This window comes from Salvelinus sp. IW2-2015, unplaced genomic scaffold (genome assembly GCF_002910315.2).
Source record: "Salvelinus sp. IW2-2015 unplaced genomic scaffold, ASM291031v2 Un_scaffold5952, whole genome shotgun sequence".
In the NCBI taxonomy this organism is placed as follows: Eukaryota; Metazoa; Chordata; class Actinopteri; order Salmoniformes; family Salmonidae; genus Salvelinus; species Salvelinus sp. IW2-2015.
In genome coordinates, this window is record NW_019947217.1 from 3,397 (window position 1) to 18,048 (window position 14,652).

Sequence of the window (14,652 nt, forward strand, 5' to 3'; positions counted from 1 at the left end):
CACCAACACAAGAATCTTACTATACACACTACCACCACCAACACAATATATTCTAAACACTTACTATCACCGCCACCGCAAAGATATACGAAACACTACTCCCAACCACCAACACAAGATCATACTAAACTACCACCTCCACCAAACACAATATATACTAAACACTACTCCCAAACCACCAAACACAAGATATACTAAACACTTACTACCACCTCCACCAACACAATATATTACTGAAACACTACTAAATCACCAGCCAGCGCAATATACTAAAACACACTATCACCCCAGCGCAATATATACTAAACAACTACCTCCCACCACCAACACAAAGAAGTTCTACTAAACACTACTACCCACCACCAACCAACAAAAGAATATACAACACTACTCCCACCACCAACACAAATCTACTATACACTACTCCCAACCACCAACACGAAGAACATACTAAACACTACCCCACCACCAACACCAAGCATCTAATACAACACTACTCCCACCACCAACACAAGATATACTAGAACACTACTTATTCACCGCCAGCGCAAGATATACCTAAAAAAAACACTCCTACCACCACCCAACACAATATATTCTAAAACCACGTACTACCACCACCAACACAAATCTACTATACACTACTCCACCTACCAAACACAATATATTCTAAACACTACTACCACCACCAAACACAAGACATACTAAACACTTACTCCCACCACCAACACAAGACATACTAAACACTACGCCCACACCAACACAAGATCTACTATACACTACTCCCAACAACCAACACAAACATGGCTAAACCACTACTCCCACCACCAACACAAGATCTACTATAACACTACTACCACCACCAACCACAATATATTCTAACACACTACTATCACCGCCACCGCAGAAATACTAACACTACTCCCACCACCCAAACACAAGAATACTAACCCTACCACCTCCACCATACACAATATAATACTAAATACTACTACCACCACCAGCGCAAATATTACTAAACACTACTATCACCCCAGCGCAAGATATACTAAAAACACTACTACCACACCAACACAAGATATACTAAACACTACTCCCACCACCAAACACAAGTCTACATACACTACTCCCACCACCAACACAAGATCTTACTAAACACTACTCCCACCACCAACACAAGATATACTAAACATACTCCCACCACCAACACAAGATCTACTAGACATACTCCCACACCAAACACAAGATATACTAACACTAGCCCACCACCAACACAAATACCTAAACACTACTCCCACACCAACACAAGATAACTAAACACTACTCCCACCCACCAACACAAAGACTACTATTACACTACTCCCAACCACCAACACAAGAACATACAAAACACGTACTCCCACCACGCAACACAAGATCTACTAACACTACTCCACCACCAACAAAAGATTATACTTAACACTACATATCACCCCAGCGCTAAGATATACTAAACACTACTACCACACCAACACAATATCATTCTAAACACTATACCACCACCAACACAAGATCTACTATACACACTCCCACCACAACACAATATATTTCTAAACACTAACTACCACCCAAACACAAACATACTAAAACACTTACTCCCACCACAAACACAAACATACTAAAACACTACTCCCACACCAACACAAGATCTACTATACACTACTCCCCCACCAACACAAACATACAAACACTACTCCACGACCAACAACAGATCACTATACACTATACCACCACCAACACAATATATTCTAAACACACACTATCACCCACGCAAGATATACATTACACTACTACCACCCACACCAATATATTCAAACAACTACTATCACCCCACCGCAAATATACAAAACACTACTCCCACCCCAACACAAATATACTAAACCCTACCACTCCCACCACAACAATATATACTAAACTACTTACCACACCAGCGCCAAGATATACTAAACACTACTATCACGCCAGCGCAAATATACTAAACACTACTATCACCGCCAGCGCAAGTCTCACTACTACCACAACACATACTAACACATCCACCAACACAAGATATACTAAACACTACTCCACCACCAAACACGAAGTCTTACCATAAACTACTTTCCCAACCACCAACACGAAACCATACTAACACTACCCACCACCAACACAAGATCTACTATACCACTACTTACCACCACCAACACAAATATCTAAACACTATATCACCGCCACCGCAAGATATACAACACTACTCCCCACCACCAACACAAGAATACTAAACCCTACCACCTCCACCAACACCCATAAATACAACACTACTTCCCACCACCAACACAAATTAATACTAAACCCTACCACCTCACCAACAACAAAATATATACTAAAACACTACATTCACGCCAGCGCAAGGATATTATAAACACTACTATCACCTGCCAGCGCAAAAGACCATACTAAACACTAACTCCCCACCACCAACAACAAATCTACTATACAACTACTCCCACCACCAACACAAGATCTTACTAGAACACTACTCCCACCACAAACCACAAGATCATACAAACACTACTCCCACCACCAACACAAGATCTACTATACACACTCCCACGCACCAAACACAAAGATATACTAAACACTACTCCCACCACCAACAAAGATCTACTTAAACACTACTCCCACCACCAACACAAGATATACTAAACACTCACTCCCACCAACCAACACAAGATCTACTATACCACTACTCCCACCAAAACCAACAACAAGACATACTAAACAACTACTCCCACCACCAACACAAGAATCTACTAAACACTCTCCCACCACCAACACAAGAATACTAAACATACTATCACGGCCAGCCAAGTATACTAAACCACTACTACCACCACCAACACAAATATTCTAAAACACTACTTACCACCACCAACACAAGATCTACTATACACTACTCCCACACCAACACAATATATTCTAACACTACTACCACCACCAACACAAGACTACAAACACTACGCCCCACCACCAACCACAAACATACTAAACACTACTTGCCCACCAACCAACACAAATCTACTATACACGACTCCCACCCCACACAAGAACATACTAAACAGCTTACTCCCACCACCAATCACAAGATCTACTATACACTACACCACGCTCAACACAATATATCTAAACACTACTATCAGCCGCCACCGACAAATATACTAACACTTACTACACCACCAACACAATATATCCTAAACACTACTATCCACCGCCACCGCAAGATATACTAAACACTACCCCCCACCAACACAAGTATCTAAACCCTACCACCTCTCACCAACACAATATATACTAATACTACTACCACCAACCAGCGCAAGATAACTTAAACACTTACTATCACCCCAGCGCAAGATATACTAAACACTACTAGTCACCGCCCAGCGCAAGAATACTAAACACTTACTATCACCGACAGCGCAAGATATACTAAACCTACTACACCACACAACACAAGATATACTAACAACTACTCCCACCACCAACACAAGAGTATACTTAAACACTACTCCCAGCCACCAACACAAGATCTTACATAAACTACTCCCACCACCAACACAAAATACTAAACACTACTCGCCACCACCAACCAACAAATCTACTATACACTACTACCACCACCAACAACAATATATTCAAACACTACTATCACCGCCACCGCAAAGATATACTAAACACTACTCCCACCACCCAACACAAAATATACTAAACCCTACCACCCCAACCAACACAATTATATACTAAACACTACTCCCACCACCAACACAAGATATACTAAAACCCTAACCACCTCCACCACACAATATATTCTAAAACACTACTATCACCCCACCGCAGAATATACTATAACACTACTTCCACAGCCAACAACAATACATACTATAAACACTACTACACTACCAACACATGATATACTCAACACTAACTTCCAGTTACTAAACACTACTCCACCACCAACACAATATATCTAAACACTTACTACCACCGCCAAACACAAGATATTTACTAAACACTACTACCCACCACCAACACAAGATCTACATAGAACACTTACTACCACCACCAAACACAAGATCTACTATACACTACTCCCGACACAACACAACTATATACTAAACACTACTTCCCCACCACCAACACAAGATATACTAAACACTACTCCCACCACCAACCAAGATATACTTAAACACACTACCACACCAACACAATATATACTAAAACACTACTCCCCCACCAACACAATATACTAAAACACTAACTTACCACCACCAACACAAATTAGACTAAACACACTCCCACCACCAAACACAAAGATATACTAACACTACTCCCACACCAAACACAGATCTACTAAAAGCTACTCCCACCACCAACACAAGACATACTAAACACTACTCCACCACCAAACACAAGATCTTTACTACTACACATACTACCCACCAACCAACACAATATATCTAAACAGCTACTAGTCACCGGCCACCGCAAATGTATACAAACACTTGACTCCCACCACCAACACAAGATCTACTAAAACACTACTCCCACCACCAACACAATATACTAAACACTACTAACCGCCAGCGCAAGATATACTAAACACTACTACCACCACCAACAGCAATATATTCCAAACACGACTACCACCAACCAACACAAAATCTACTATACAACTACTCCCACACCAACACAAATATAGTCTTAAACCCACTTACGCCACCACAACACAAGACATACTGAAACAAACTACTCCCACCACCAAACACAAAGACATACTAACTATGCTACTCCCACCACCAACACAAATCACTCTATACACTCACTCCCCAGCCACCAACACAACATACTAAAACACTTACCTCCCACCACCAACACAAAATCTACTATACACTACTACCACCACCAACACAAATATTCGTAAAACCACTATATTCACCGCCACCGCAAGGATAACTAAACACTACTCCCACCACCAACACAAAGATATTACTAAACCCTACCACCTCCACCAACACAAATATACTAAATACTACTACCACCACCAGCGCCAAAGAATTACTAAACACTAACTATCACCCAGCCGCAAATAAATACTAAAACACTACTACCACCACCAAACACAGACTATACTAAACACTACTCCACCACCACACAAGAGTCCTACTATACACACTTCCCCACCACCACACAAGATTACTAAACACTACTCCCACCACAACACAAGATGATACTAAACACTACTCCAACCACCCAACAACAGATTACTATACACTACTCCACCCCAACACAATATACTAAACACACTCCACCACCACACAAGATTCTACTAAAGCACTTCCACCACCACTCAAATATACTAAACACTACTCCACCACCAACACAATATCTACTATACACTACCCACACCAACACAAGACCATACTAAACACTAATCCACCACAACACAAGATTAACTAAACACTACTCCCACCACAACACAAGATATATCTAAACCTACTATCACCGGGCCAGCCGCAAGATATAACTAAACCACTACCACACCAGACAACAATATATTCTCAAACACTTACTCACCACCACACAACACAAAGCTACTATACACTACTCCCACCACACAACACTCAATATATTCTAAACACTTTACTACCCACCACCAACACAAGACATACTAACACACTACCCACCACCAAAGAATACTAAACACTACTCCACCACAACACAAGAATCTACTATACACTACTCCCACCACCAACACAAGAGCATACTAAACACTACTCCCACTACCAACACAAATCTACTATACACTATTACCACCACCACACAATATTCTAAAACCTACTATCACCGCCACCGCAAGATTATACTATACCGACTACTACCACCACCAACACAATATATCTAAACACTACTATCCAGCCACCGCAAAATATTACTAAACACTACTCCCACCACCAACACAAGATATACTAACCCTACCACCTCCACCAACACAATATATACTAATACTACTACCACCACCAGCGCAAGATTACTAACACTACTATCACGCCAGCGCAGATGTATACTAAACACTACTATCACGCCAGCGCAAGATTATACTAAACACTACTACCACCACCAACACAGATTACTAAACACTACTCCACCACCAACACAAGATATACTAAACACTACTCCCACCACCAACACAAGATAGATGTGGACATTCGCCAGGCTCTGGAGAGGGAACCCGCACCCACTACCTGTCCTCCTGAGCGCATCTACGTTCCGAGAGGCTGTTGACCTGGGCACACACAGCTGTTGTCGCTGGACATCCTGGGATCACCCGTACTATTCAATCTCTCTCCAAGTATTGTTCACCCACCTTGGCGCAGGACGTTATTCGCTACGCCAACTCCTCGTGTGTGCCCAAACTAAGTCCACCCGGCACGCTCCAACAGGGAAACTCCTTCCCCATTCCTGTGCCTCAGCGTCCCTGGTCTTATCTATCCATTGATCTTGTCACTGATCTTGCATCCACAGATGGTTTCACCACCATTTTGGATTCTCGAAATCCTGTTGTTTTATCACTCTCTCTGGTCTCCCTACTGCTCTCCAGGTCACTGAGGCACTGTTCCAGTAGGTCCTCCGGCATAATGGCCTTCCGGAGAACATTATCTCTGACCGTGGCCCCCAATTCACATCACGAGAATGGAGAGCCATCATGGAGAATCTCGAGGTCACGGTCAGCCTCACTTCCGAGTATAGGCCTCAGTCCAACGGGCAGGTGGAGAGCACACTGGTCACAACTTATGGACTTGTTAACGTGCRMCTGTGCGGTGTGTTGCTAACGTTACTTTGCTACCTCCCAACTTTACGGTTTTAACTTTTTAATTAGTGTTTAATATTTGTATTTTTTCCCTTGCTCAAATTTTCATTCAACTTTTTCACCCGGACGCTTTATCTGGACATGGTTCTACACGACCTCTACCAGCCAAAGCTAAGTAGTAACATGAACATTATAACTTCTAACTTCTAACTGCAGTCGCTGTACTCATAATATACAGGAGAACGATCGGCTTATGGCGATGATAGCCGTGCTGCAAGCCCAGCTTCCGTTGCAATCGTTAGGCAAGGGTCATTTAAGTGTAGGAAAGGATGAAACAGCGTCTGTGCCACCAATAAGTACAGATAAACGTCCCTTTTTCAGGACCCTGTCTTTCAAAGATAATTCGTAAAAATCCACATATCTTCATTGTAAAGAGTTTAAACACTGTTTCCCATGCATGTTCAATGAACCATCAACAATTAATGAACATGCAGCTGTGGAATGGTCGCTAAGACACTAACCGCTTACAGACGGTAGGCAATTAAGATCACGGTTATGAAAACTTAGGACACTAAAGAGGCCTTTCTACTTACTCTGAAAAACACCAAAAGAAAGATGCCCAGGGTCCCTGCTCATCTGCCTGAACGTGCCTTAGGCATGCTGCAAGGAGGCATGAGGATAGCAGATGTGGCCAGGGCAATACATTGCAATGTCCGTACTGAGAGACGCCTAAGACAGAACTACAGCGAGACAGGACGGACATCTGATCGTCCTTGCAGTGGCAGACCACGTGTAACAACACCTGCACAGGATCGGTACATCCGAACATCACACCTGCGGGACAGGTACAGGATGGCAACAACAACTGCCTGAGTTACACCAGGAATGCACAATCCCTCCATCAGTGCTCAGACTGTCCGCAATAGGCTGAGAGAGGCTGGACTGAGGGCTTGTAGGCCTGTTGTAAGGTAGGTCCTCACCAGACATCACTGGTAACAATGTTGCCTATGGGCACAAACCCACCGTCGCTGGGCCAGACAGGATTGGCAAAAAGTGCTCTTCACTGACGACTCGCGGTTTTGTCTCCCCAGGGGTGATGGTCGGATTCGCATTTATCATCGAAGGAATGAGTGTTACATCGAGGCCTGTACTCTGGAGCGGGATCGATTTGGAAGTGGAGGGTCCATCATGGTCTGGGGCGGTGTGTCACAGCATCACCGACTGGGCTTGTTATCATTGCAGGCAATCTCAACGCTGTGCGTTACAGGGAAGATATCCTCTTCCCTCATGTGGTACTCTTCCAGCAMGCTCATCCTGACATGACCCTCCAGCATGACAATGCCACCAGCCAACCTGCTCGTTCTGTGCGTGATTTCCTGCAGACAGGAATGTTAGTGTTCTGCCATGGCCAGCGAAGAGCCCGGATCTCAATCCCATTGAGCACGTCTGGGACCTGTTGGATCGGAGGGTGAGGGCTAGGGCCATTCCCCCCAGAAATGTCCGGGAACTTGCATGTGCCTTGTTGGAAGAGTGGGGTAACGTCTCACAGCAAGAACTGGCAAATCTGGTGCAGTCCATGAGGAGGAGATGGACTGCAGTACTTAATGCAGCTGGTGGCCACATCAGATACTGGCTGTTCCTTTTCATTTTGACCCCCCTTTGTTCAGGGACAGGTTATTCCAATTTCTGTTAGTCACATGTCTGTGGAACTTGTTCAGTTTATGTCTCAGTTGTTGAATCTTGTTATGTTCATACAAATATTTACACATGTTAAGTTTACTGAAAATAAACGCAGCTGACAGTGAGAGGACGTTTCTTTTTTTGCTGAGTTTATGTATAAACATAATGCACACAGAATTGTTTAGCTCAACTCAGCAGACACTCAGAGTGTAAACTTATAAAAAGGTTATATTTAGGTGCAAACACACATCCATGTGAATCGTTTACTCACTGGGAGGGGGCATACATCTATTTTTACCATTGAAATGGGGATCTGTAAAACGAATGAATATTTTGATTCAGAGTATCATTTTTCATTTCATTTAGCGAATGAGCTTAGCTGTTGCCATGCAACAATGCTTTCAAGCGGCCCCCACTCGCACTTTTCTTCTGAATTCACAATGTCACACTCTCTTGGAATTTTGCACTCTTTTGTCAGGGTTCCTATTCCGTCCACGTTTGAGCTGTAATGAGAATGAATGCTGATGTGCGGAGCGCATCCCCTGAGCAGGGCCATGGAGATGGAGATGGGGGGAGGCGGATCCTTCTTCTACTATCCTGCTCCGCTTGAGAGAGCCCTAGCCACCAGACAGCCAGCCAGCCAGGGCTAAGCCAGCCAGCAGCAGTCAGGATCAAGACTGCATGCACTCCTGCCTTCCTTAATACACTCTCAGTAGTTGGGAAATAATTGATTAGGCCTCAACTTATTACGTGTTAAATTTCTACTTTCATTAATCGTTGCAGCAGTAGGGAACTGTATTTCACAGATTGATGAGCTTTCAGAGACAACTGTTTGTGAGAATAGCAGGCCTAGTTAAGCTGGTGCATTACTATGGATATTGCGATTATGATGATCCTAGTTCAGGGCCATTGCCCCATAGATGGATCTGGAAAGATCAGAGGGTGTTGGTTTGTATGTGTTTCAGTGTTCTTGTCCTTAGTCCTCAAGCACTGTGTATAATCACTGTATAATCACAGTCTATAATCGCTTTGTATAATCACAGTGTATAATCAGTGTATAGAATCACTGTGTATAATCACTTTTATTTCTCTTTGATCCATTCTCTTTTATTTGATAAATTATAGCTCTTCCTCTATATATCTCCTTCTCTCTCTCTCCCTCTCTCTCTCTCTCTTTTTTGCTCTCACTCTCTCTCAGCTGCACACTGACATGGACAGAGGTGATGGACGCACCAAGTACTTGCTGCGTGGTGAGGGGGCGGGGTCAGTGTTTGTGATTGACGAGAAGACAGGCAACATCCATGTCACCAAGCCCCTGGATCGTGAGGAGAAGGACGAGTACCGCCTCATCGCTACAGCAACCGACCGGCAGACCGACCGGGCCCTGGAGCCATCATCCACGTTCATCATCAGAGTACAGGACATCAACGACAACCCCCCTCTGTTTGAGGATGGGCCCTACAGCGCCACCGTGCCTGAGATGGCCAACATAGGTACTGAAGCCGAGGAGCCGTTGTCTGTTTTATCTGCTGCTGTCTGCTTCCATTTTATTAATACGATCATCCATTTTGATGTGGGCTTGCTTTCCAAAGCTCGATCCCAGATTGAGTTGTTCAGTCAATCATGGTTTCAATATTTACCCGGGATGAAATATTTACCAAGGTACTTTTCAAAATGCTCGGTGGGTTGCTCTGAGACTAGTAGATAGCGGAGCCATGAAAGTCTTATTAAAGAGCTGTTACATATAACTGGTCATATCTTCCACCATCAATGCTACAGTGGTAATAAGATAATGATAGTAGTCACAATAACACACAGTCAGCCTGTCGAAGAGATTGGTTGAGATGTCTTTCATCATCTCACTTTCACTATGATTTCACTTTTCTTCCCTTGATTGCTCTAAACAACTTGTGTGATGTGAATTTCATCCCCACGGTTAGTTTTAAGTGGATACTAGGATATGATTTCTATAGCTACTATAGCCTTACAGTATTTCACATGGAAAGAAACCACTATGGTATTCACCCAGGGTATGAACGTCTCAGTGCCAGGCAGTGTGAATAGAATTTTGCTCCATTCACTGGTAATACATCTGTCTGAATGTATGATCACTCCAAATTGTGACTGTGCTATATCACCAAGGCAGACTGTAAATCAATAGATTTCTCTCTCTTGTGCTTGTTGCGTCAACCCTAGTCAACCTTGTTTGATCTGTCTATCTGATCATTATTGTACTGCCACATGCATCAAAACATTTGTTTCTCTCACTCTCCCTTTCTCTCTCTATCTTCCATGTGCCTTGTTTTTTTTGTTGCACATATTTAACTCGTTATTTTTGTTGGGACAAAACTATCTCCATACTTCCATTTGTTTGTATGGGTTACCTTCAGACGAGTCCCATGACACATGTGGGGGCCATAGAGAAAAACGGGGTCATATTCGTGGGGTCATATTAGTTACAGGAAAAAAACGCTACAGATGATTTTCGGGATGTTTCATGGTCTGACAAACACAGCTGTAGCTCGGCCACCTTCCATCGCAGTTGCGGAAGGCCAACATCAACGGATGTGGTGGATTGAGATGCAGCCCATGCAAAACACTGATATCTCTAGCTGAAACTGATGGATTTTGATGGAGATTTTTATATTATGTTACTTAGACTGATGCACGGGTGCATCACTATGCTCTTTTAACTACCTGTGATAGATCAGCAATCAGACCCAGTCTCTCTCTCACTCGTCTCTCCCTCCGTCCTCCCTCTCTCCCTCCCTCCCTCGCTCTCTCTCCCTGTGACACTGTCGGGGCTTTGATGTCAGAAAACAGCAACAGCTGCTCCCACAAATCCCCTCTRCCCTCAGAGCTTGTCAGCCCAGTGCCCCATGGGAAACATAGTTCTTCTTTCCAAACTATATATATATTTTTTGCTACAATTTCAATATCACACATAAAGCTGACGGTCTTTGATTTATTTGGTGGGAAAAAGTGTCCATATCTGTCAGGAGAGGCAGGGATTCATGACATGAGGGAGTCACGGGGGAGACAAGGGGGGCAACCGACAGACAGAGAGATTGAGAGGGAGCCAAAGGGGATTGTGACAGAGATGAAGAGAAATGAAGTGAGACAGACAGAATGGAGAGAGAAAGAAGGTGTGCAGCAGGAGAGAAGGAAAGTGAATAAAATATTTGTCGCACTGCTGCCGAAAGAGAGAGAGTGGGGTGAAAGAGAGAGAGAGAGAGAGAGAGAGAGAGAGAGAGGGAGATAGCAAGCAAGAGAGCAAGAGAGAGAGAGAGAGGGAGAGGGAGAAAGAGAGAGGTGGGGGTTGTCAGCTAGCCAGTCAATCAGTCAGTCAGTCAGCCAGTGTGTATTTGGCTCTCTGGCAGTGCTGAGTTAATGTACTGCTGTGTCCAGTCAGTGTGTGTGTGTGTGGTATGCTGTTTTATTAACACTCCTCTGCTCTCTCACCTCCTCCCTCAGGTACTTCTATAATCCAGGTGACAGCGACAGATGCTGACGACCCAACCTATGGGAACAGTGCCAGGCTGGTGTACACACTTGTGCAGGGACAGCAGTTCTTCTCTGTGGACCCACAGACAGGTGAGTGCCTCTTGTTCTCCACTTATGGTGCAATGCACTCCCTCCCTGCCTCTCTGCTCCTCCATCCCTCCCTCCTCCCTCTCTACTCTCTCCCTCTCTGCTCCCTTTCCTCCCTCTCCGCTCCCTCCCTCCCTAGTCCCCTCTTCCTCCTCTACTCTTCCCTCCCTCTCCCTCCCTCCCTCCCTCCCTCCTCCCTCCCTCCCTCCCTCCCTCCCTCCCTCCCTCCCTCCCTCCCTCCTCCCTCCTCGCTCCCTCCCTACCTCTCTACTCCCTCCCTCCTCTCTCTCCTCCTCCCCTCCCTCCCTCCCTGCTCCCTTCCTCCCTCTCTGCTCCCGCCCTACCTCTCTACTCCCTCGCTCCCCTACTCCCTCCCTCCCTACTCCCTCCCTCCCTCCGCCTCCCTCTCTGCTTCCTCTCCAGCCAACCATTTTCTTCCTTTACAAGTCTCTTTGCAGTGTGTATCCCCACAGCGCTTTCTTTCTCTCTTTTCCCAATCCCTTTCTCTCCCTCCTTCAATCCCCCCTCTCAGGTCCCTCACACTCTCTGCCATGCATACCGATCCCTCTGTATCTACCCCCTCCCCGTCCCGTATTCCCTCCTCTCACCTCCATCTCCATCACCCCCTCCCCATATTCCCTCCTCTCACTTCCCTCCCGTTCGCCCCCGTCTCTGTTCCCCTATTCCTTCTCTCTGTGTCCCCCTCCTGCTCTTTCTCAGTTAATCCAGTTCAAGCTGGCAGAAATGTATTCAGACTGCCAGAGTCTATGTGCATCCAACAAACTGCAGCAACCGCCTTAAATTGTATTTTTTGAAGGCGGAAAAACAAAAAGATGTCTGCTCAAAGGGAGATGTCAGGAAAGGTTTGGGAGAGATTAAAAAGGCTCAAAGGACCTGTCTCTTCACTAACATCGACTGTGTTTCGGGGGGCCTTGGTGTCAACCCAGGCAGATGGGAAAGAGGAAACCGTGGGCACTTCAAACATCACATTAAGTCCTCTGTTGCGTCACTAGGTGATTGACAGCTTGGAAGCTAGTAAACACTGCATTTTAAACCGTATGTTTACTGTACGAGTGTGTCGCCTAGTTAGGCAGTGAGTGTGTGTGAGTGAGTGTGTGTGGGCATATGTGTGTACTAGTTGGATTTATTCTATTTGTCGACAAGGGGATATTAAAGGTAGACAGCGTCTGCGATGCCGTTATTGAATTCTGATGCAATTTAATTAACTGTTGGAGGCACCTCTGGTATGAGTGAAGAGGGTTCTGCTGGTGGGTTTTTTATATTAATTGGGTATATTATCCTAATAACTGAAGCTCTCGTCCATTAGCAGGGTTTGCATGCAGAGCCGGTCCACTCTGTTCGCTCTCTTCATTTAAAAAGGTCTCATTCTGTACACACACACATCCCAGAGCCACATCACATTTGCTCAGGTATTGATGCTGGTTGCTTGTTAATTCCCTACATATACCCCATCAAAGCCTCATATTTTCACTAGCTTTACAAGAGCATACATTATTTCAAGGTGATTTAGCTACCTTGGCTGCCAGTCTCCTGGTTTGGCTGGGTTGGGTGAGCACAGCTAGAGGCAGCCTCTGTATGTGAAGCAGAATCAGGTCATTCTGCATAGTGGAAATGATTGATCTTGAACTACTATATGTCTTTGGTGTGTGTGTGTTTTCCCAGGTATCCTGCGTACAGCAGTGCCTGATATGGACAGAGAAACCCAGGACCAATACCTGGTTGTCCTGCAGGCCAAGGACATGGGGGGCCATCTGGGAGGTCTCTCAGGGACCACTACTGTCACTGTCAGGCTGAGTGACGTCAACGACAACCCTCCTCGCTTCACCCAGAGTGAGTGACACTTACACACATATCACATGCACACATGCTCACACACACCCACAAATACACTCACAAATACACCCACTGTGATGTGGTAAGGTTGGACCCAGGTGCAGAGAAGAGACCAGACGAGGAATCAGTGGTTAAGGATAAACATAATACTTTACTGAGACACGATAGCCGCAGGATCACAGGACACTTGAAAAAACAACTAACACTATGTCTCGAAAACGCACTTATGAAACAACCGCACACGTTAAACAATTCAAGCTTCTGCAAAGGACAACATAAAATACACCTCTTTTAACAGGGAAATCATAATGAGTAAATTTGACTCACCTGAGTGTCGTTAATGTCTCTAGGAAGGTCTGTGCCGCCCTCTGATGACAGGTAGAACCATGACACCCACACACACGAGCATACACACAAACACACACAAACACACACACACACACACATACACACACACACCTGTCCTTCCCACACACATTCTAAGAGATTTACTTCATCAATCAATCACTCTGAGCTAGAAACACAATTTGCCACCTTGGGGCAGTTCTGGTGGCAATGGGCAGGGTTCTATACGGACCAGATGTACACTCAGGCTCCTTTGAAGCATCCTAGGAGAGGAGGAGAGGAGGAGAGAGGAGGGG

The 14,652-nt window shown here is 44.8% G+C and overlaps 1 protein-coding gene across 1 annotated transcript; it reads left to right on the forward strand.

Moving 5' to 3' along the window:
• The first annotated feature begins 6,781 nt into the window (after window positions 1–6,781).
• LOC112078610 (cadherin-24-like) lies at window positions 6,782–14,016 on the forward strand. Its single transcript, XM_024144788.2, has 4 exons — window positions 6,782–6,859; window positions 9,765–10,059; window positions 12,041–12,160; window positions 13,841–14,016. The coding sequence occupies exons 1-4, from the start codon at window positions 6,782–6,784 to the stop codon at window positions 14,014–14,016; spliced, it is 669 nt and encodes a 222-aa protein (XP_024000556.2).
• Window positions 14,017–14,652: the final 636 nt, after the last annotated feature.